The sequence below is a fragment of the Macrotis lagotis genome, chromosome 6 (assembly GCF_037893015.1).
Source record: "Macrotis lagotis isolate mMagLag1 chromosome 6, bilby.v1.9.chrom.fasta, whole genome shotgun sequence".
In the NCBI taxonomy this organism is placed as follows: Eukaryota; Metazoa; Chordata; class Mammalia; order Peramelemorphia; family Peramelidae; genus Macrotis; species Macrotis lagotis.
Window position 1 is genome coordinate 54,202,381 of NC_133663.1, and position 23,829 is coordinate 54,226,209.

The window sequence follows — 23,829 nt, forward strand, 5'->3', positions numbered from 1 at the left end:
GGTCCCCTGCTGCTGTGAGTGGTGGCTCCCATCGCCCTGAAGTTCTGAAGCTCTGGCGGGCCACCCCTCTGGCCAGCAGCCCCTCCAACCCCGGGGAGCAGAGCCCTTCTGCTCTTTTCCAGGTTACCTTGAGTAGGAGAACTGCCTCACTGGGTCCCTCTGTGGGTTCTGTCTCTCAAAAATTTAGTTAAAGTCCTTAGTTTTGAAGATTTATGAGAGAGCGCCCAAGACAGGATCTGCTCTTGTCACCATCTTGGCTCCACCCTCCACCTAGGTAATTATTAAGTGTCTAAGGCGGAGTTTGAACTCAGGTCCTCCTGACTCCAGGGACAGTGTTCTATCCACTATACCACCTAGCTGCCCCTATTTTGAAACCTTTTTGATGGAAGTGGTAGACAAAAGAAAATTCTATAATAGAATTTTGTCATTTTAAATTTTTATCTGAGTACTTGTCTTTTAATATGTAGACACAGGGTACCCCATAAACCTTAGTTCAGCTTTATTAACGCTCAACAAGCTTTGAAGAGTCTCAAATGGTATTTTTTGGAGTGCTTTGAGGATCATTTTAAGCACATTTGTGATGCTATGGAATGAATAAGTTGTTTACAGATTTCAACTCAATAGTCCTCTCATGAGTTACTCAATGACTTTCATGTCACCCTAAAAAAAAAAAAAGTTTTTTAGCCGTGTGGCCTTGGGCAAGCCTCTTAACCCCATTTGCCTTACAAAATAAATTTTTTTCATAGTTTATCTTCACCAGTTATTTTTAGTTCAGGACATTTTTAAGAGATAAAAGTTTTGAACTTTTAAAATATCACACTCATGGGATGAAGGTATAGAAAAGTCATTAATTTTATTCTTGGCATTCAGGAAGATTAATTTTCTAAAAAATCTCAAATCTGAACATATTAACTTTGGTACCCATTATCTTCATTTCTCAAAATATTTAAAACATTCTCCCCCCTTAACTTTTAAGGGCAGCAAAGGAGGCAGAGGACAAAATCAAAAAAGCAGTAGAAAAGGGAGAAATTCTCCCTTCAGAAGCAAGATTTGACTCCAACTGTATTACACCAGGTAAATATATTTAGAAAGAAATTTTGAAGAAGGTGTAAAATGTTCATTGACAAGTATTTCAAAAAGATATTTCTTTTTCAATTGTTTTATCCTAAATACAGTGTTCAATTTGTTGTTGTTTCCCAGTTGTATCTCAGAGAATCATTGGAAGAGTCATTTTTCCTAAGTATTGGTCTTAAATTTCCAAATTACTAAATTCACTCTTCACATAGATGGGGGAATAAGAATTTCTATCTGGTTGTTTATAATCCAGTTTTACCTTCTTATACTCTGTCTCTGGAACAATCCTACAGAAAGTAGCAATGGCAATAGTGATTCTTAACAGTTCTTGAGTTTGCATTTCTTAAAATGAAATCTTACAAGGAAGTACAAAGGTATGGTTAGCAAGATCATATTCTCTTACAGAACCAGAAAAACATTGTACACCCTAACAGCAACATGGCAGTGATGATCAACCTTGATGGACTCGCTCATTCCATCAGTGCAACAATCAGGAACAATGTTGGGCTATAGGCAATGGAGAATACCATCTGTATACAGAGAAAGAATTGTGGAGTTTAAACAAATACCAAAGACTTACCTTTAATTTAGAAAAAAAAACATTATCTTATTATATAATTTTGCTATCTCTTATACTTTATGTTTCTTCCTTAAGGATATGATTTCTCTCTCATCACATTCAACTTAGATCACTTCATACCATGGAAACAATGTAAAGACTAACAGACTGCCTTCTGTGGGGGGTGGAGGGAGAGAAGCAAGATTCGGGGAAAACTTGTAAAGCTCAAATAAAATCTTGCTTTAAAAAATGATTATATTCTCTTGACCCCCCAAAAATATACTTTTGAATCATGATTCAAACCATAACTGAGACGTATATCTTGTACCTGTCCTATTTGACAGTGACTGAATTTTAGGTTATCTTATCTTAGTGATATAAAGAGATGGACCATTTACCGAACAAAGGTTATACCAAACTGTTAGCCTCTTTAAGTCTGTATTTTTCAGTATACATAAGACCCAGTGAATTGTAGAATCTTATGCTTGCCTCTCAGATACCACAAAAAATACATCTTGTATTTTGACATTTAGAAATTATGACTCCAAGGCTAATATTTTTTTGCTGCTGGTAGTGAACTCTTACCCCATTAGATAGGATTTTTTTTCTGTTTTAATTTCTTTCTTTTTTTTTAACAGGAACTGAATTCATGGCCAGATTACATGAGCATCTGAAATATTTTGTAAATATGAAGATTTCTTCAGACAAGTCATGGCAAGGAGTTGCTATCTACTTATCAGGCCATGAGGTTATTTTGTCTTTTGACTGAAGCATTTTTCTAAATGTAATTTTCTAAAATACATCATATTACCCTTTTTTTTTTAATTTTATATTCAGACTCCAGGAGAAGGAGAACACAAAATCATGGAATTTATTCGATCTGAGAAAGGAAAGCCAGATCATGATCCAAACATCAGACATTGTCTTTATGGTTTAGATGCTGACTTGGTAAGTATATTTGTGATACTGAAATTTACTGCTGTCCTAATGATTTCAGTAGTATCAGTGATTAGTAGAAACTTTCTACATAAATTTGATCATGCTTATATGTGAGATGAAAAGGAATCACTCAAAGATGGGGAAAAATAGTTAAGTTTTTCTTAATTGAAGGAGGAAGAGCGTTGGTAGCAAGAATCTACAATTTCTGGCCTTTGAATGTAAGCTTGAGCATCTGAAATAAATTTTTTGTGGTCTTTGTATCCCAAACACTTAACAAAATTCTTTGCAAGTTACCCAGTGGGTCTATGTCCTTCTTAATATACGTATTCTAATAACACAATTTCATAACTCATTCATCCTTTCTTATGACTTATATCTATAACTTCCATAATTTCACCTCACAGAGGCCTTTCTCATATTCTCCTGACGTTATAAGACAGACAGTGGAACACACAAACTTGCCGTCAAGTATCCTTCACTCTTATTATATGAATCACCTGACTTTTTTTTTATTTAAGGCAATGGGATTAAGTGACTTGCCTAAGGTTTCACAGCTAGGCAGTTGTGTCTGAGGCTGGATTTGAACTCCAGTCCTCCTGACTCCAGGGCTGATGCTTTCTCCACTACACCACCTAGCTGCCCTGAATCACCTGATTTTTTTCTGTTGATGAGCAGGGATTTTTCTCACTTTCATATTTGTATTTCCAGAGCCCCATACATACTGAAGTGCTTAATTTTTCCATTTTATTCCACCGTACTTGGCTTTGATAACATTCTTTATACCATTTCTGTGTATTTCCGTTTTTGGTGTGTGATGTAACATCATCTTGCTGTATTAGAAATCCTCAATTTACTTCTTTGGAGGCTATAGCAGACCATGACTCAAAATCATACAACATCACTGGAGAAATATAGCTATTAAAAATATACTCCTTCTGCCTCCCATCCATATCCTCCTAAAAAATGGATCTTTGCTTTAGAGAAAAGTTTGGGAATCTTTAGAAGACAATCAAGTTCATTCTTTTCCTATTAAATTTTGCTCATTGTCCATTTGCTCTGTGTGTCTGTATATGCCTGTGTATACGGTATTCAGAAAGATGAACTTCATAGATTTTTATATCCAGCTATATATCTCATAATCTGGTCATTAGGAATTCCTCCTCTTGTATTATTTTCCTATGCAGATAATCAGGCCAATTTCTTTTGAGTGATTATGACTCTGATTTAGGAGGTTTTGCATTGTTTCAAAACTTGATGCAATTCAGTAATTTCATCTACATATATGGTCGTTCCAACATCTGGAAGATCTCACTTCTATGGAAAATCCCTCTTCAGATTGGACATTGCACTGAATTCCTCTATGAGAGTGATGGGAGCATGATTGGAAAACATATATTGCCATATGCTTTTTTATAATCAGAATGTCATTGAACAAGGTTGTCTCAGTTATATTTTTTTAAGGTATCTTATTTAATATTGGCTTATGCTTGGGAGGTACCTTCTTGAAGAATAATCTTTAAGGTGGTATTTTACTCTACAGAATCAAACATTTTTTTAAATTTAATAAATGAAAGATAGATGGCTCAGTAGATGGAACACCAGCCCTGGAGTCAGAAGGACGAGAGTTCAGATCCGACTTAGACACTTAATACTTACTTGTGTGACCTTGGGCAAGTCACTTAACCCATTGCCTTGCAAAAATAAAAAAAAAAAGATAAGAATACAGTAAGACCCTGTAAACTCTATCCCTTCTAATTGTGGGATAGTAAAGTTATAATTTGTTGTGAATATCCTTCACAAAAGCACGTGATGTTCTTTTACTTCTTATCATGGATGACCTTGATGCCTATATATATTATTTCATAAAAGTTTTACAGGTGATGATAAAGCAGGCACATAGATAGTTTAGTAGTTAAATGTAACTTTAATCTTACTTTTGAGAGTGGTAATAATAAAGTTCATTTCCTCCCCCTCTCCCCACCCCTCCTTGACATCTTCCCACTCCTTTGGAAACTTTGCCTAGTACTCTCAAAATTGTGACCTCTGTGTACTTAGTTTTATCTTCTGCTTTTCTCATCTTTGTATTTTTCAATGCCATTTATACTCCCTTAAGTAGCAGGTTCAGGACTGCTAAATTCAGACATGGTAACTTTACTGTCCATAATGGTAAAAAGAGTTTATTATAAAAATACTTAATTTTGTGTACTGTCATCCTTCCAGTTTTATTTTTTTCATTAAGTAGCTGCTTAGTGGAATTTTTTCTTTCACTATTCTATGTCTTACTGTTTTATGACTTGACTACTCATAATCAATTTCCATCCTTCTCTTTTAAGATTTCTAGTGTTGCTGCCATCCCCTCACTTGCCAAATGCATCTAAATATTTACCCATTAAAACTGTTTTTAGGGTTTTGGGGTCTCTTCATTGTGGCAATTGATTTGCATTAATTAGACTTGTTTTGGGGGGGTTTTTTAGGTTTTTGCAAGGCAGTGGGGTTAAGTGGCTTGCCCAAGGCCACACAGCTAGGTAATTAAGTGTCTGAGGCTGAATTTGAATTCAGGTACTCCTGACTCCAGGGCTGGTGTTCTATCCACTGCTCCATCTAGCCGCCCCTTGATTAGACTTCCATACACAATTATAATGTCAGTTTTGTTTCCATTTCCCATTTTTAGTAGCTAGTTTAATTGCATACTATATATTTTCTCACTTTTATGTAGTTTTATATTAATTTTTGTTCTAACAACTTGACTATACAAAGATAACTGATTTGAGAATAATCCCCTACACCTGAAATCGTAACATTTTGCTTCTGTTCTATTAAAATAGAACATTTGTTCTATTTGTCATGCCACTTTTTCTTAAAATAGTCATGATTTCTAGACATGAAATTTCTGTGTAATCTAGTCATCTCTGACCTCTCATTCTTTACTCTGTATTTCCCAAGCTATCCTTTCTCTTAGAGGACTGGCTCTGGAGTCAGGACCTGAATGCAAATGTGACCTCAGACACTTGATACTTGCTTAGCTGTATGACCTTGGGCTTAACTTAACCCCATTGCCTTGTAAAAACTAAAAACAAACAAACAAAAAAAAGCTCTGTTGAATTAAGAAAGTCTTCATAGAATTTCTCTGCCATTACATTCTCTGCAATAAGGATTAGTGAAGAAGATATAATTATTTTCATTGTATTTATTTTCTTAAATAATTCTCTGGATCATTTCAGTTATAAGGTAACCAAAATGATTCATAAAATGATATTTTGTGTTGCATTTGGAAGAGAGATAAAACCAACTCTGCTAGATCCTTTATTTGCTTCTCCAGTTAGAATCTCTGACCTGTCTTTCCATTTAGCCCTATTTTCCTTTTGTTTTCTCTGGTTTCTCTTATAGCTATGTCAGAATCGATATAATTCTTTTTCTTCAGTTGTATGGCTATTTATTGGTCATTATACTAAGTTGAGCTGATCCTCAGAAACCAGACTTGGTCTGTTGCTGGTTCCTCAGCCTAGGGCTTTCTAGCTTTTGAGATCCTGCCAGGGATTGTGTTCCCCTAGACCAGTTTCACTGTAACTGCCACACCACAGACAGGATCTTAGAGGGTGCTTGGGACTACTGCAGATGCTTAGTAAGTATTTGTTGAGTTCAGTAAATACTCTAGAATTTAAGAAAATAAGCATTTGGACCCACTTTCCCAAGAATCAGTGGCCAGTTTTGTTTAAAACCATCAGCTTTAAAGTTGTTTGTTTTTTTTTTTTGACTGTGAGAAGGCAACTGGAAACTGAACCAGTGTGATGAAAATGCCTTCTTTCAGTTTTCAGAATCCTAGTCAGGAGTGAATATACCAGTCTCTGGAGTAGTCCATACTCTTTTGTGTTATAGGTACTTCTACAATGAAAGGTATTTTCCCATGAATTTACAGCATAGAATAATTCGAATCATCATGGCATGGTATAAGGGACATGAAATTGGAATCGAAAAGATGTCAGGTCAGGCTAAGTTCTAATTCCTGTCCAAGAGACTTTGGGTAATATTAATAGCATTTTATAAGTACTTTACTTGATCCTTGCAGCAGCCCAGAGATGTAGATGTTATTTTTATCTGTTTTATACTTTTTTATAGGTTCATACAACCCTCAAGAATCTGAGACCAGCTTTGAGCTTAGGTCTTCTTGCCTTTCAGGCCTGTCACTCTGTATATTGGGCCCAGCACCCCCTAGCAAGTCCCTTCACCCAACTGAACCTCAGTTCGAATAACCTGACTTAGAAGGTTATTGTGAGAAAAGCACTCTTTAGCATTTTAAAGTAGTATATCAAAGTAGGCTATTAAAACTTATCATCACCCCATTTTATAGTTAATTCAGAATATGTTGTTGTACTTGATATGCCTTTTTTCTTCCTTTTTGCCTTTGGTGAAAAGGGGAATATATGGAATATATAGCCAAGGGAATATATGGAAATAAGTATAAAATAGGTCCTTCCTTGTGATTGCAGGCATTTACTAAGTATCCTAGTCCTGGGTTGTTAAGGTGTTGCTTTAGGACAAGAGAAATGGCATTCTTGTTTTAGGATCAGATGAGAGTTGTGCAGTAAACATGGGCTCCAGTCCAAAGGAATCATAGTTCTTCAGGACTTTAAGATTAACTACAGGGTTAGGTCACTGCTCAACTGTACCTTTAATGCACTCTTTCCTCATCACCAACTCTTAAAAGTCCAGTTTTACTTCAAAAACTCAGCTTAAATACTGTCTACCTAAGGACTTTCCTGACCTGCCTCAGTACTCAGTCCACACCACCTCCCAAAAATCCCCCAATATTTTGTATTCATTTATCTTTGTACTCTGGTCTTCCCCGGTAAAATTTAAGTTTCTTGAAGGTAGAGACCTTTGTGTTTGAATCCCCAGGGGTGAGTCATAGACACTTAGTAAACATTTATTTGATTATGATACACAGCATACTTTGTACATACTTTTAATTAACCTTGCTCTGATATATTACTTCAGAATTTTTATACCTTTTTTTTCCTTGTGAATAAATACTTGTATGGAGTATGTATTGGCAAGGGAGAGAAGATAGTGCTGGTTGCCAAATCCCCCAGGAAAAGCTAGTGAAAGCAACTGAAGAGAGATGGGTAATGGGGTATCAGGAATAATAAATACAGATTCAGAGAATTTGGTACTTCCATTTAAACTGTTACTAGAATTTAGAAATAAATAAGGGAGAACAACCTGGTGCCTACCGAAAGCTTCTTGGTATTAAGTAAAAGCAGTTGGGGCATCCCAAACTTACATGTACCAGTAAAACTGAACAGACCAGATTGACTCCTTGATGGCATCTTTTTACTTCCCCTTCTATTCTATTGCCAAAACAAGCTATGTGGAAGGTCACGGAGAGTGAGGGAACTGAAACCGAGGCTTTTATCCTTTTCTAACTTTCATATGAACACTATTGTCTTAATCACATCACTGAGTTGTTATTTAAATAAAAGAATTCCCATTTATCCCTGTTCATAACATCATACATTATACAGAAGAAAACTAGTTCTTGCTAGAAGCCCACTTCACATTATTTTATGCATTAATAAATCCTATAAGCATATTTTTAAAGCATATTCTGAAATAAAAAGTGTATGTACATAAATGTTGATGTCCTCTTTAACAACTGAATAGAAATCTCTCTTAAATCCTTTTTCAACAGATTATGCTTGGATTAACAAGTCATGAGTCACATTTCTCTCTTTTAAGGGAGGAGGTCCGATTTGGTGGCAAGAAAACACAAAGGTAAATCATGCCTTAGGAAAGTCTATGCCATGGGAATATAGGACAGTGAAATCAGAGAAGACAGTTGAAGATAGTTTGTCATCATTTAGTTTATTTAGAGAGTAAAAGAAACATAAAGCTTATCATTTCCTCAGACACTTAATGATTACCTAGTTGTGTGGCCTTGGGCAAGCCACTTAACCCTGTTTGCCTTGCAAAAACCTAAAAAAAGAAAAAATTCAGTCCATACATCCAAAAGTCTTAGTGTACTTTTAAGCTAGGTGGCATAGTGACTAGCATACTGGGCCTGGAATCAGGAACTCATTTTCCTAAGTTGAAATGTTGCCCCAGACACTAGCCATGTGACCCTGGGCAAATCACTTTGTTCTCTTTGCTTCAGTTTCCTCATCTGTAAAATGAGCCGGAGAAGGAAATGACAATCCACACCAGTATCTCTACCAGGAAAACCCCAGATCAGGGGATCAGGGAGAATTGGTCACAACTGAAAATGAGTGAACAGCAGCAACAAAGCTTATATACAGTATATTTACAGTTGTTTCATAGCCATTTGTTTTTCTTCCCATGGTCTTTGTAACTTCTTCAAATATTGGACATGTAGCAGAGAACTCGAATGCAAAATAATGAGCCTCTGCTCTGCTAGTTTTGGATAACCACAAAATATCTGTTGTTAAAGCCCAGTCAATGAGTTACTTGTGTATAGAAGTCTCATTACCACATCAATGCCTGGCAGCCTTTTTACTAGTAGAGAGCTGCCTTCTTCCTTTCAGTTGTATCTAACTCTTCATGACCTTTTGGGGGGTTTTCTTAATAGAGATTTTGAGTGGTTTGCAATTTCCTTCTGCAGCTTATTTTATAGATAAGAAAACTGAGGCACAGTTAAGTGACTTGACCAGGATTGCATGGCTAATAACTACCTGAAGCCAAATTTAAACTCAGGAAGATGAGTCTTCCACTCTATGTACTGTGCCACCCACCTGCCCCTAATTCTTAATCATACTTAAGAGTTAAACTGGTAGTTTCCTATTAAACTAAAAATGTACAACTTGAATTTCAGGATAGCAAGTGATGAATAGAGGAATTGAATTGTTCTCTCTCTGTTGTAACTGCACTCTGGGGGTTGGGGTTCTCAACCATTTTCCTCCCTTTCTTCATTTAACACATTAACTGTGCTATATTCCAGTTAGAGATGGTAGGCCTATTCTAAAGTCAAATATTTAGGTATCATTTTTTGATAACATGTGTTTTTCAAGTCACAGGAGTTTCTATATTTTGAGATTTTTTTTTACTACAGAACACATGTGACTAATAATGTTTTTAAACTTCATTCAAATTTTTCTTTATTGTAAAATATAATTTGCTTTTATCTGTAATAGCATACTATGATCATACTAAACTATAAAACTTTATTTAGATACTCAATTTATGTTTTTATATTCTGGACTTAAAAATATAAATAGCTATTATAATTTTCCTAATTTTCAGGGTATGTGCACCAGAAGAAACTACATTTCACCTCCTACACTTGTCTTTAATGAGAGAATATATTGACTATGAGTTTTCTGCATTAAAGGTAAGTATCACACTAGCCAGATGCAAAAGAAGCTTATGTGTAGAATTTTTCATGGGATTTATTTCTTTTTCCATTTTACAATAGGACAAGATTTCCTTTGAATATGAAATTGAAAGGATAATAGATGATTGGATTTTAATGGGATTTCTTGTTGGCAATGATTTTATTCCTCATCTACCTCATTTACATATCAATCATGATGCACTGCCTCTTCTTTATAGAACATATATGACTGTCTTGCCAGAGCTTGGTGGTAAGAAATCTTTAACAATTACACTAAAACAATTTAGCATTCATATATACTAAAAATGGTTCTCAGTTTATTAGATAGCTAGATGAATGACTGCTCTAGAAAAAAGATGGGTTCCTTGTGGGTCAGGGTAATAAATCCTGAATTTAGATTCCACAGCACATTGTTTATGCCTATAACTATTTTGTGAAGAGTAAAGATTACTGTAGTACTTAATATTAACCCTTTAAAGTTGGCAATGCATGTTATTAAGAAGACTGGCAGAAATTTCCAGCTTCATGCTTCATAAGAGTTAAGCATAACTTTGGTTTAAAAAATTCTCAACAAGTAGGAGCCAATATTATTATGGAAAACTTAAAACCAAGGATCAACAAAAGGAAGAAGATAAACAGAGAAGAAGCCAAGACAAAGTATACAAATGAGTTTTAGTCATTGTATTAAATTTAATTAATTCTACCTTAATACTCTTGTTGTTTATATAGGTGAATGAATAATTTTATAGTTGTATAGCCCTATATTCTGTTTTTCTTCCTCATTTTTGGGGTGATGGGGAGAAGAGAGAATTGGGATTAAGTGACTTACCCAGAGTCACACAGCTAATGTATATAAGGCTGGATTTGAACTCAGGTCCTCCTGACTGGGACTGATGCTGTATCTACTATGCCACCTACCTGTTTTTTTTATAATATATGCATACATGGAAACTAGGTCTGATAGAATTAGTCATTTCATTGTAATGCTAATTTGTAGAATGTCATGTGCCTTAGGGTGCCTAGAATTTTAGAACTGGAAAGGACCATTCTGAGTTATTGTTTTACATTTCAGTCTGTATGTATTAAACATATGCCTTATGCTAAGCATTGTTTTAGGCCCTGGATAAAAACTATAACCCAAAACAATGAAGTGATATGCCCAGTTTCACCTTATTATTAGCAGAGCCAAAAATAAACCTGGGACTTTTTTTTTCCAAATTCACTGTTTTTACACTATACCAATCTTGATCCATTCATTGCTCATTACATATATGATTTTTAGGGGGGGAAAAAATTTTAAACCACTAGTATCTTTGAATTTTAATATAATTTTTTTGTCCCCTTTAGGTTACATTAATGAAAATGGCCACCTCAACTTACCTCGGTTTGAGAAATATCTTATAAAATTGTCTGATGTAAGTAAGTAAAAGCTTATATGTTAAATCAGCAAAGGAATTCCTTGTAGTTGAATAACAAATAATTTAAATGATAAGGATTACCCTAGCAGCTCTAAATTTCTTCACATTATTTCTCAATATACTCTCCCAATTAAATCATGTCTTATAGTAAAAAAAAACTTAGCAAAGTTCAACTGATAAAGTGACCATTTCTGTCAAAATATGCAACATTTTGCACCAAAAGTCTCCCCTTCCTGCACTCATTTTAAATTAAACTAAAATATTTTTATACAGTTTGATCGTGAGCACTTCAGTGAAGTTTTTGTTGACTTGAAATGGTTTGAAAGCAAAGTTGGAAACAAATACCTTAATGAAGCGGCAGGTATTGCAGCAGAAGAAGCAAAGAACTACAAACAAAAGAAACTAAAGGCAAGTAAAGTTTTATTTTTTCCATTTTCACAAAACTCATTCTCATTGCTGTTTTCATAGTGTTAAGAGTCTGCTTAATTTATTCTTTACATTTCTTCGTGTTTGTATATTTTAAAAAATACATGTATCCTTTTCCTTTGCCTTTTTTATATTTTTTCTGGTCTTCTACAAAGTCGTTTGTCTCCTTCTAAGTCTTTGGGTTAACTTATGAATCTTGTTTCCTCCCTCCAAGCTCCAGATCATACTCATATTCATCTCAAATTTTTGAGATTTCTGAGCCCAGATAATAATCTAATCAATTAGTCTTCTCTGACTCTCACTATAACCAGAGTGATGAAGCACTCTGTTCTTACCTTCACTCTGTTACTCCTCATCTTATGTCATATATATTTGTGTGCATGAATCTCCTCATTCTGATTTCAGTAGAATATAAACCTCTTTGGGGCAGAATCTGGTCTTTCTGAACCTTGCATTCAGGGCATCTTTAGTGAGTAGTCTAATTTTAACATAGCTTTAAAGCCTGATAATTTGAATGGTTCTTTACATTAGTTTTTATTTTTATTCTTAACTTAAATGTCAAATTTTCCATGTACAGAATGAAAATTCTATATGAAACTTTTGGTCTTTGCTTTGTAAAGCTCTATTGTGCCTATGATCATTGTTGAGAAGTAGTTCCTAAAACAGAGTTCCCTGTTAACTCTGCTGCCTTGTCCCTTCTTTGACTTCAACTTCCCCCTCCACCCTGGCCAGACAGTGCTCTTGCCCTTGTTTTTCATTTCCATGAGTGCCTCTGACTCAGGCTACCATTTGTTTTAATGATTTGGGGTTTACAAAGCACTTGATGTAGCTGTACACCTTAGTGGGCCTAGACCACATAAAACTCAATTTATTACATGTGGCTCATCCTGAAAAATAAACAGTAACTTAGAGTGTAACTCTCTTGATCAACCTTCCATTCTTTCTTCACCAGACTTCATAGATACAGGGTAAATAGGAATAAGAGGAGATGCTGTGAAAAGGAAAGAGAGGAACAGTGACATTGGTATTAGGGAGAGTAAGTATATAGGTAATAAATCAGAGAGTATGAAAGGACAATTGAAGAAAAGAATTGAGTGGAAAAGAATTTTATTTTTCCAATTACATATATCAATAGTTTTCAACAATCATTTTTTGGCAAGGTTTTGAGTTTCACGTTTTTCTCCTTCCCTTCCCCTGATAGAAAGCAATCTAATATAACCTATACATTTATGACCATATCTCATTGTTTTTTACATTAGTCATATACTTTGTTATAAGCAAATGTTATATTCATGAAAGTTATTTTATTCAGAAGCATATGTATGTAGACAAATATTTCTCATTTCTATTTGTAAAAATGCATCACCACAGAATATTTCTACCTCTACTTAATGTCACTTTTTTAAGTTTGTCTTAGACCACTAAGAAGTAGCCAATAAAAACAACTACTGTTTTATCACATTAATCCTTCACTTCCTGATAATGACCAGAATGTACACAAATTATTAAACAAGATCAAAGTCAGTTGTATCCTCAGACATTAGACTATTCTGCCACAATAAATTATATCCTAGTAAACTTTGATAGTTTGTTCCTGAGAATGGCTTACTCTCCCAGTCTTCCTTCAATCTCACACCTGTCCAATGTTTTACCTTTTGTCACTGTCACAGTTGTCACTAAGACCTCTGAAGTTCCCAATGTATTAACTAACCCTCAGGCTTATTACCTCTTCTTCTAGTTTTATCATCATTGATCTTAAGGTTGATAAAGCTAAAGGTAATGAAATGGAGCAGCAAATATATAATCTTGATAAAAATTTAGCACAGTGCTTGGAACAGAGTAAGCACTATCATCATCTTTACAAACCAGATTTTCAGAAATGGTGAAGAACATAAGAAAGTTGAATTTAGTCAATAAGGATTTAATTCTTATATTTACCAAGTTTCAACAATAGCATTTTTTGAAGGTTTTTTTTTTTGAAGAATTAACAATTTGTTGTAATCATACACTTTACTTTGCAAGAATTGAAATAAGTGGTGAAGTAAAGTTCTATTTTTCCGGATTGGATCTTTATTTGTTGTTGATTTATTTTGAATTTTGAACACAAAATATTAAAGAATAAAGAAAAATCATCAACATTGATGCCATAACACCAATATGGGTGTGTGAAATGACAGAAAAGAAGGAAGGTAGGAAATTAGAGGCAGCAAAAAGTCTTATTTATGAAATCCTCAATTATCTTTGGAGTTTCTCTAATTCTTTATTGGAGCAATTTGAGTCGATTATAGAAAAAAAAATCCAGTTCTCTTATACTAATAAAAATCATATGCTTTTTAAATGTCATTTAATATTATTTGAAATACTTTTAGCATTCTTGTTGTTCTTGCTTATAAATGTCTGAAATAAACTTTCATTAGTTTTATATAGGTTTTGTTTTTTTAAATATCTTAGGGCCAAGAAAATTCCATGTGTTTGGCTGCTTTAGACAAAACTGAAGAAGAAGTGGTGGCTTCAAAGAGTGAGCAAAACATTCTCCCTTGCATTTATCCTCCATTTTTGCAGAACGTGTCTATCTTTTTTTGTATTGCCATCCAAAGTAAACATTTAACAATATTGGGGAGGGGGAGAACCTTAATAACTAATATTTGAGCCTTTATGTCATCATTCTCTTGGCTTTGTTCCAGATGTCATAGAAGATGAACCTGAAGATGATGACCTCTTTGAAACAGAATTTAGACAGTACAAGAGAACATATTATATGACAAAGATGGGGGTAGAAATCGTTTCAGAGTAAGTATCTTTCATAGTTTCCATGAACTGTAATAGTGATATGCTGAGGAAGATAGAAAATTTCAATAATTAACTAGTTCCCTGACCTCATGGAGCAACATGACATAATGGAATGAATGCTGAATCTGAGATTGTTTCCCAGCTCCATTCTGTCTACAGCATAAACTGACCAAGTTTCATCTCCAAGCTTAAGTGAAATAATGGGCATAAAATGCTTTGCAATCCTTAAAAAAGTACTTTGTAATTGTTGGCTATTATTATTAAAATGACTGTGATAAGACTTGCAGATATCATTTACCATAGTTTTTTGTGTAAAAGAAAAAAAAGGATTTGGTCCATTTGTAAGTGTTATAAAAATGTGAGTTATTAGAATCCAGGATAACTATAAGACACATGTGTGAAGATTTGGGCATGAAAACAGCTCCAGGGTATGTCACACAAAGCTTTGGGCCAGGTCAGAGGATGTGAAAGTAGCCTATCTAAGCACATTTGGGAAAGCATTGGAGGTGACCTAGAAACTGAGGCTTTGAGAAAGGGAAACATGCCCAGTTGACTCTCTTCCTTTTCCAGTGACTTTCTGGCTGACCAAGCTGAATGTTATGTGCAGGCAATACAGTGGATTCTGCATTACTACTATCATGGAGTTCAGTCCTGGAGCTGGTAAGATCCTTGCCTTGTTGTAGATTTTTAACCCTTTAGCTTAACATTACATGATGCCATAATTTTTGTTATATTTTCTTTTGATAATCACTATGGCATACTAGGTTATAATTTGGAGTTTTCTATACTATTATTTATGTTAAATTTTCAAGTAAAATAAATAGCAAGTTGAGTTGAAAAATAGGTAAAATATTGTTTACTATGAATATCAATTTAAAGAGATTTTTAATGACTCATAGCAAAGAGTACCCTGTCATTCTGTTTGCAATGCATTATTTGCAGGAATAATCTCTTGATTAGCCAGTGGTCATTATTTCATTATTTATCCCTTTATCCCTTACATCTAGGACAGAGGAGTATGCCCTATAAAAAGTTCAAGGACTTAATTTCTACCATTTTATTAATAATATGTAGTGAATAATTAATGAAAGGATGGTCATTTGGTTGTCTTTGATGTTACCAAAGAAGGATCATGGCAGCCTATTGATGCTTATATGTCCTTGGAAGAGTGGGTATTCTCAACAGATGGCAATCCAACTTTGATTGGTTAAAAATTAAATAGAAGAAATGAATATTATAATGAAAGATTGGCCTAGTCTAATGAAAGACTGGAGGATGTGGCTGATTATGTCACTTACTCCCAGACTACCCCCAGCCCCAGGCAGTCTAGATAGGATTTACACAATGGACTTCCCGAAAGCTAAATTAATTTGTAGTTGATTAGGATGTTTTATAAAAATGCATTTGTATGGAACTAATTGGTCTGATGTTTCTGTTTGGTCTTCCCCAAAATCCACACTGAAGGGGGCGGCTAGGTGGCACAATGGATAAAGCACCGGCCCTGGAGTCAGGAGTACCTGGGTTCAAATCTGGTCTCAGACACTTAATAATTACCTAGCTGTGTGGCCTTGGGCAAGTCACTTATAACCCCATTTGCCTTGCAAAAACCTAAAAAAAAAACTCCACACTGAAAAGGAAATCTTTAATTTGCCCTCTCTCATAAATAAAACTATTTTTTTCCCTATTCTTGACAATTTATCTAATGTTAATATCTGATCCCCAGATCAAAGCATAATTAAAACTTTTATTGTTATCTATATACTAAGTGTATAATTATTAAAAAATAGATTGAGTTAACTTGATTCAGTTTCTTAAGGTTTCTGGATAAACAAATAATTTTTGTTTTATAGGTATTACCCTTACCATTATGCACCTTATCTGTCAGATATTCGCAACATTAGTGAGCTCAAAATTCACTTTGAATTAGGAAAACCTTTCATGCCATTTGAACAGCTTCTCGCTGTACTGCCAGCAGCCAGTAAGGATTTGCTTCCAGGGTGCTACCAGGTGGGTTTTAGAATTGAAGGTATTTCATGTATCATTTGATTCTTTCAAAATTTAATTATTTTGGGGCGGCTAGGTGGCGCAGTGGATAGAGCACCAGCCCTGGAGTCAGGAATACCTGAGTTCAAATCCAGCCTCAGACACTTAATAATTACCTAGCTTTGTGGCCTTGGGCAAACCATTTAAACCCATTTTCCTTGCAAAAACCTAAAAAAACCCAATTTAGTTAATTTACCATTAAAGCTAAAAATATGGCTGCATAAAACTCATAATGTGATTTTTTTAGACCCACAAAAGTAATCATGTTAAATGTGGTGGTTTAGGTTTAAATACTAATCATAGCAATATCTATCAATGTAAATAGGATTTTGTAGGTATGGGTTCTCCTTCGTCCAGTGCAGTCCAGAAAAGTTATTATCTCCATATTTCAGAAAAGAAATGTGTTATAATATATAGACCATTTGTTCTTTTCTTGACACCTTTGTGACTTTGGGCATATTATTTGCTTTGGCAAAATAGGGTAACTGAATAGCTCTGAAGACCTTTGATCTTCTCTATTCTTAGGAAGTGGCAGTGCTGGGAACAGAACCCCTAAATACTTCCTAACTTCTACCACAGCATTCTTTAATGATAACAAGGGAATGAAAGAGGGATGTGGTATTAACTAAGAAATGTGTAATGCCTTCAGATAGCATTACAGTCATGACAGTTATATTGCTCTATATCCATTTTAATTTGGACAGAGCCTTTGTTCATTCTGTCTTGCTAGTCCCTTCTTCCTGTTTCCCTATTTCTCCTCTCTTGGAATCTAGCATCATCCCCACCTCTTGGGGTGAAGGGATGTAGGGAGAACCTGGTTGGTTAAGTTCAATATTCTTTTAGGATCTTGGCTTAATCACTTAGTTCTATGTCCTCAGGTTCTTCTTCTAATTAAAGTTTCTTTCTGTTCTCAAACTCCGAGTTCTTCAGTTCACTCTGTCACAATGATTCTTTGTCAGATATTCCATCTTTCTGTTTTCTTATCAAATCTGGGGGATTTTTAGTGTAATTATTCTTGTTAGTATTCATTTGATATGTATGGACCATAGGTCATTTATGGGTATGATAAGCCTCAATCATATAACTTCATTTTATCCCTTTTTTTCTACTAAAAGTTTGACTTTTTTTGTTTTTTGGGTTTTTTTGCTTTTAAAAGAATTTCATTGATCATATTAGGGGTATTTGGGGAAAATGAGTAGAATTGAAAGACTAAAATAAAATAAACATCTAGATCAACCTTGATGGACTTGCTCATTCCATCAGTGCAACTATCAGGGACAATTTGGGGCTGTCTGCAATGGAGAATACCATCTGTATCCAGAGGAAGAACCGTGGAGTTTGAACAAAGACCAAAGACTATTAACTTTAATTTAGGGGGGAAAACCTGATATCTTATTGTCTGATCTTGCTATCTCTTATACTTTATGTTTCTTCCTTAAGGTTATGATTTCTCTCTCATCACTTTCAATTTGGATCAGTGTATACCATGGAAACAATGTAAAGAATGACAAACTGCCTTCTGTGGGGGGTGGGGGGAGGGAAATAAGATTAAGGAAAAAATTGTAAAACTCAAAATAAAATCTTTTAAAAAAAATACACATCTATTGAATGAGGCTTGAAGAGATATGGAATTTAATCCTTTTAGGGTAATTGAAGAAAGAATTGGTTACAAAGGATTGATTTCACCTTCCTACAGAAAGTCTTCCTCAGGGGCATAAGGCAAGCAGAGTAAGGCTATGGACCTCAGCTCACTTTGTCAGTGGCCTCTTGTTGGCATCCCAGCTTGCATTTAAAAGCTGTTAGACTTCCACATTTTCCAGAATTCCTCTCCCTTTTCCTCTCTGAGGGAAACCTTAATCCAATTCCTGCCTTTCTTCTCCCACATATGTATTTTTTGTTTCTTGGAAAACTGACCTCTCTTTATACTTCATTCCTTCTAAACCCATTGTTTGTCCTCATCTAGATAGCCATTCTTCATTCATTCATACTTAATCAGAACTTAAATGCCTTTACTTAATAGAAATTAAACAAATTTCTGTCCATCTCCCATCTTGACTATACTTAATTAGTTCAAACTACAGTCTCATTTACTTTTATCACATCCTTTAAAAAATGACTTCATTAGACCTACTTCCATCCTCTCAAGCTGTTGTTCTATATCTCTTTTATTTGCCAAATTGTCTACTCTCAATATCTACACCTTCAACCTTTCTTGCACTATGGCTTCTGACATTCCTCAAAATAAACTGCTCCCTTCAGTTATTAATTATATCTGCATGGCCACATCTGGTGATTAGGAAGCCTTTATTCTGAGTCTTCTTTGTGCCAGGCCCTGCAGTGAGTGATAGAGATACATACAAGGGCAAGTAGCAGTCTCTACTCCTGAGGAACTCAGTATTAGGTAAGATGTAGATGATCTCAGAGGGAAGACACTGCAAATAAGGAGTGGGAAAGTCTTTTTAGATAAGGTGGAACTTCAGTTCAGAAATGAGGGTAGAACAATGCAAGAATAGGGAGCAGCTATGCAAGTATCCAGAGACTGGTGAGAGTGACCTGTGTGAAGACCACCATGAAGGACAGTATCACTGGTTTGCAGAACACAAGGGAACAAAGGAGATATAGAAATGAAAGAACACTAGGAAGGTAGGAAAACTCCAGGTTATGAAAGGCTTTAAAAACCAACCAGAGAATTCTTTATTTGATCATGGAGGTAGTAGGGAGCTACTGCCAAATAGGGTATTGACATGGTCAGATTTCTTGCCTCTCTTATGAAACATATATTCAGAACATCCCTTTATGTAACAGAAGAATTGGTATTTGGTAATTGTATGAATCATGAATTTTGGATTTCAGTTTTTAATTTTGGAAATTTGTACAATGGACAGAGAAGGTATCACTTAAGTACTTTACTGTTTAAATAGTTTTTAGTCAGGATTTTAAAATGACTCTGGGTTGAACTTACTAGACTTGTACTCACATAGTCAGCAGGAATACAAAAGAAGATAAAAACATGGTCCCCTGACTCAAGAGGCTCCCATTTTATTGGAGGAGACAGCATGTAAAAAGTAAAGGGAAGAAAAATATCAGAAATAGGGCATTTGTAGGAGTGGTCAGAGGAGGGGAGGTAGGAATTCTGAGAGAGATTTTATGATAGTCTACAGAATTAAAAGAAAAATTTAAACAGATTAGAATAAAGATCATTTTACCTTAAACAAGACAAATATGCCCATTCTTTGCCTCTATGAGGGCACATAGCTACCTAGTGCTTCATTTTGGGGCAGTCTTTAGCACTAGAGAGTATAAATTTTGTCTATGCTTATATCATATCTAAGGAAACATGCTGTTTATAGCTCTGATAATACATATACAGAAATAGTTATCCTTGGGGCAGCTAGGTGGTGCAGTGGAAAGAGCACTGGCCCTGGAGTCAGGAGTACCTGAGTTCAAATCTGGCCTCAGACACGTAATAATTACCTAGCTGTGCGGCCTTGGGCAAGCCACTTAACCCCATTGCTCTGAAAAAAAAATAGTTACCATTTGTTAATTCCTTTATTTTATCCTAGAAGTGTTAGGAAGCCACTGCAGTATAGGGGAATGATATGTAGGTTAGACTTCGTACCTCTATTCGTGATATTACTGACAATGTTAACTTTATGCATTCACAGCATTTGATGACTAGTGAGGAATCTCCAATTATAGAATACTATCCTCCAGATTTTAAAACTGATCTAAATGGGAAACAACAAGAATGGGAAGCAGTCGTTTTAATTCCATTCATTGATGAAGTAAGTATAGAAATGTCTATGAATTATTTCTTAAATAGTTTCTGCCTAAGAGGTTGGTGCCCTCAAAAGAGTTGACTCTGGCCTCTTGCATACTGGCCACATGGCCCCAAGGAACCAGTGAACTGACCTGCAAATCACAAGTAGTACCCCCTAGGGTCCCTTATTAGTAAAAGTCAGCTCTCTACATATTCAAATCCATTTAAAGGGGAGGTGCCTTCTATTTTTCTACCATCTGTATGTAGTACAGTGATTTTCTTGACCAGTGTGATGTCATCTACAGGTTCTGCCATCAGCAGTATTTCTGCCCCTTGCCCTCACAGTGTTGTTTTTTGCACACTTTCGTTTGCCTGATCTTTGAGATCACAAAACAGACCTTCTTTATTCTTCATTGGCACTTGTATTTCTATTTTATTTTTCTCCATTATAATTTGTGGTTACAGGCAGAAATCTACTTCTGTAAGTATCGAAGTAGAATAGATTTGATATAAAGCATATCCCTATTGAGAGTTTAGTAATGAAAATTATTATTTATGACTTATGTTTTCCTCCTAGTACAGTTTACCACTCAAATTAATGTTAATCATTGTAAGGCTTATTAATGTTTACATAAATGCTGATAATTACAATTGTAGAATATATAACAATAATCATCTTTGTTAAAGTTATTGAATTTCGAATTTATGCTACTACTCCTGTCCACCTCTTCTACAGGAGTAGTAGCTTTCAGTTGATGGCAGTAACATCAGTCTTTTGGGCTTAAAGGAATGAAATTCATCCTCCATTTTAGGGTGTAAACCTGGAAAAAATATCTGATTTTGATTATTTTCTTTGTCAGAGTGTGTGTTCTATAGAGAGTGTCCCAAATGTCTCATATAAGGAATATTGTTATTTTATAGAAGGCAGTTTTTCTGACTGAAGATTTTTGGGGAGACAAACTTATCTCTCTGATTTTTTTTTTTTAAGACCCGATTGCTGCAGGCCATGGAGTCCTGCAACAAATATTTGAGAGAAGAGGAGAGAAGGAGGAACAGGCACAGTGAGTGCTTGATGTACTGGTTTGACCAGGACACTAGCTTTAAGTATCCCTCACCCTGGCCTGAGAAATTCCTGACCATTGAAAAGTGTCGTGCCAGGTAAGAAACTGGTCTCTGAAGTAGGGAAAAAGAAAGACCTGGCATCATCATCCTTTTGAGAATGAATAAATGACAGGGAGGCCACAGGTCACATGGAGATCTCATTGTGTTCTCCCCAAATCTTTATGTCTCTCCTGATTTCTCTATGAGTACTGGAATTCTCCCCAGCTCTGAGGAGATTCTGACTCAGTTCCGGTACAGTTTAGTTGCTATACAACAAGAGGGGACAAGAGGGGCAGTAGAAAAAATTCTGGCTTTGGGTTTAGAAGACCTGGGTTCAAGTACCACCTCCTTCATTTGTTCCGTGTGTGACCGTGGCACATTAACTTAGTCTCTGGCAATGAGAGGGCTCAATCAAATGGCTCTTTGGTGGTCTAAATAGCTGACTTTAGGAGCCAGGCAATCCTAGGCTTCAGTAACCCATCTGTATTCTGGAATGAACTCCCTTTTTTATTTTCTAGCAATAAACATAGGTCTCAGTTTGCTGATTGACACAGACACTTTGCCCAACTCTTGAAAATTTTCCTTATAAGGTTCTCTTTACCTGCATCTTTTCCCTATCCCCCAGTCCAGTAACCACATAACCACCCTACTAATCATCAAGGATAGAGTGGGGATATGAGGTGGAAAGAGTTATAGATTCCAAAGAAGAGTTAGTGTGACCTACTGAATTATTCCTAGCTCAATTAAAACAACTAAACGAAAGTGGGAGAGGGGAAGAAAAGCAAGGACCATTCATAAAAGCAAGCCTTTACTGCCTCAGTCTTTTTTTTTAATCTAAGAAAAGTAGAAAGATTACTATTTTCATAAACTGAGGAATAATATAGTCTAAGTAATAATAAAGTCTAAAGTTTTTGCTCCTTTTTTTTAGGTATAAAATTATCTCTTTAGATGCTTGGCATGTAGATATTAATCTCAATAAAATAACTAAAATTGACCAGAAGGCACTGTATTTCTGTGGGTTTCCTACTTTAAAACACATCAAACACAAGGTCAGTTACTTAGTTTTAAATTGCTGTAGTACTGCTATTTAATATAAAACTATAAGGGCTAGAGAATTAAATTCTTGGGTTTTCTTTTTTGAAGTTTTTTCTGAAGAAAAGTGGAGTGCAAGTATTCCAACAAAGTAGCCGTGGAGAAAATATGATATTAGAAATCCTAGTTGATGATGACTCAGATGAACTTGTAAGTATCTCATTCATTTGATAGTCATTAAGTCATTATTATATCATTATGTTAGCAACTGAAGAGTTTTTAAAAGAAAATACTTTGGGAAGACAATCAAATAGGAAACAATGTATAGTTACAAACACCAAGGTGAGCAGAATAGAATTAATGTATTCTAAAAATTCAAAGTCATGGTAGACTGTCATCATTGGGAAGAATTCCTGGGAAAGTGAGATTTGATTTGGTCCCAGAAGAATGGGATTAGGACCAGGGAATAAAGGAAAAGGGAGGAAAAATATCCTAGACTTAAGGAGCAACATGATCATTTTCTTGAGATCTGAAGTGAGGTAACCAGTAAGACTAGAGCAAACAGGCTTATGGTGGACAATAGTAGGAGATAGGTGAAATCAGAGAATTATGCTAGAGTAAATCATGAAGCGCTTAAAGAATTTGGACTCTGTAGGCTAGGAAAATAGGGTTTTTTAGCATTGTAGAATTTTAAGTTAGCATTATGGAATTTTTAAATTAATGTCGTGGTAGTAAATTGCATGAATTGGGCAGTTCAGAGTTTTACAAGTATTCGTTCAGGAATGACCTCCAGTAGGGATGCCTAAAGTAGGGTAATAGTGGTAAAATTCCAACTAAGACTAGAAACTACCGACAAAAGAGATTATAGTATGACGGATTAAGGGGATGTTGATGTTGAAAGTGTAGGGAGAAACCACTATGACTCCAAGATCTAAATAACTTAAGAAGATGATTTTCATTAAAGGGAATCAAGAAGTTAATTTGTAAGAGGAAGATGAGGTACCCCAACTATGATTTTTTTGTTTTAATAGAAAGGCCTAAAGATAGTTGGCTTTATAGAGAAATGAGATTCAAAGAAAAGGGTGGAACTGAACATTTGAGAAATAATGATATAAAGATGATAGCTGATGCTATAAAATTGGTTTGACATGCTAAAATATGTCTAGAAAGGTCATTTGAGTCTTGGGAGGTGGACGGCTAGGAGCAAAAGGAGGAAAGTTTCAAGAAAAGGAGACTGAATGATCAGATGTCCCAGAAACAGAGAGTTTCAAGAAGAAAAAGATATTCAGTGTTGTAAGCTCCTACAGAGAGATCCATGAGAAAAAAGACAGAAAAGACCATT

At 35.2% G+C, this 23,829-nt stretch overlaps 1 protein-coding gene across 3 annotated transcripts in view; it reads left to right on the plus strand.

The window, feature by feature from the left end:
- XRN1 (5'-3' exoribonuclease 1) overlaps window positions 1-23,829 on the plus strand; it is a 102,933-nt gene that overhangs the window by 19,373 nt on the left and 59,731 nt on the right. For all 3 annotated transcript variants that reach the window (XR_012469372.1, XM_074191159.1, XM_074191160.1), the window contains exons 3-18: window positions 977-1,074; window positions 2,272-2,381; window positions 2,471-2,581; window positions 8,262-8,344; window positions 9,827-9,914; window positions 9,999-10,167; window positions 11,265-11,332; window positions 11,609-11,743; window positions 14,213-14,279; window positions 14,446-14,551; window positions 15,122-15,211; window positions 16,402-16,558; window positions 20,260-20,379; window positions 21,343-21,512; window positions 22,384-22,504; window positions 22,599-22,697. Coding sequence is in view for 2 of the 3 variants with exons in the window: in XM_074191159.1 (XP_074047260.1) it covers window positions 977-1,074; window positions 2,272-2,381; window positions 2,471-2,581; window positions 8,262-8,344; window positions 9,827-9,914; window positions 9,999-10,167; window positions 11,265-11,332; window positions 11,609-11,743; window positions 14,213-14,279; window positions 14,446-14,551; window positions 15,122-15,211; window positions 16,402-16,558; window positions 20,260-20,379; window positions 21,343-21,512; window positions 22,384-22,504; window positions 22,599-22,697 (1,792 nt within the window). In the remaining variant the exon portion in view is untranslated. The remainder of the gene's footprint in view (window positions 1-976; window positions 1,075-2,271; window positions 2,382-2,470; window positions 2,582-8,261; window positions 8,345-9,826; window positions 9,915-9,998; window positions 10,168-11,264; window positions 11,333-11,608; window positions 11,744-14,212; window positions 14,280-14,445; window positions 14,552-15,121; window positions 15,212-16,401; window positions 16,559-20,259; window positions 20,380-21,342; window positions 21,513-22,383; window positions 22,505-22,598; window positions 22,698-23,829) is intronic.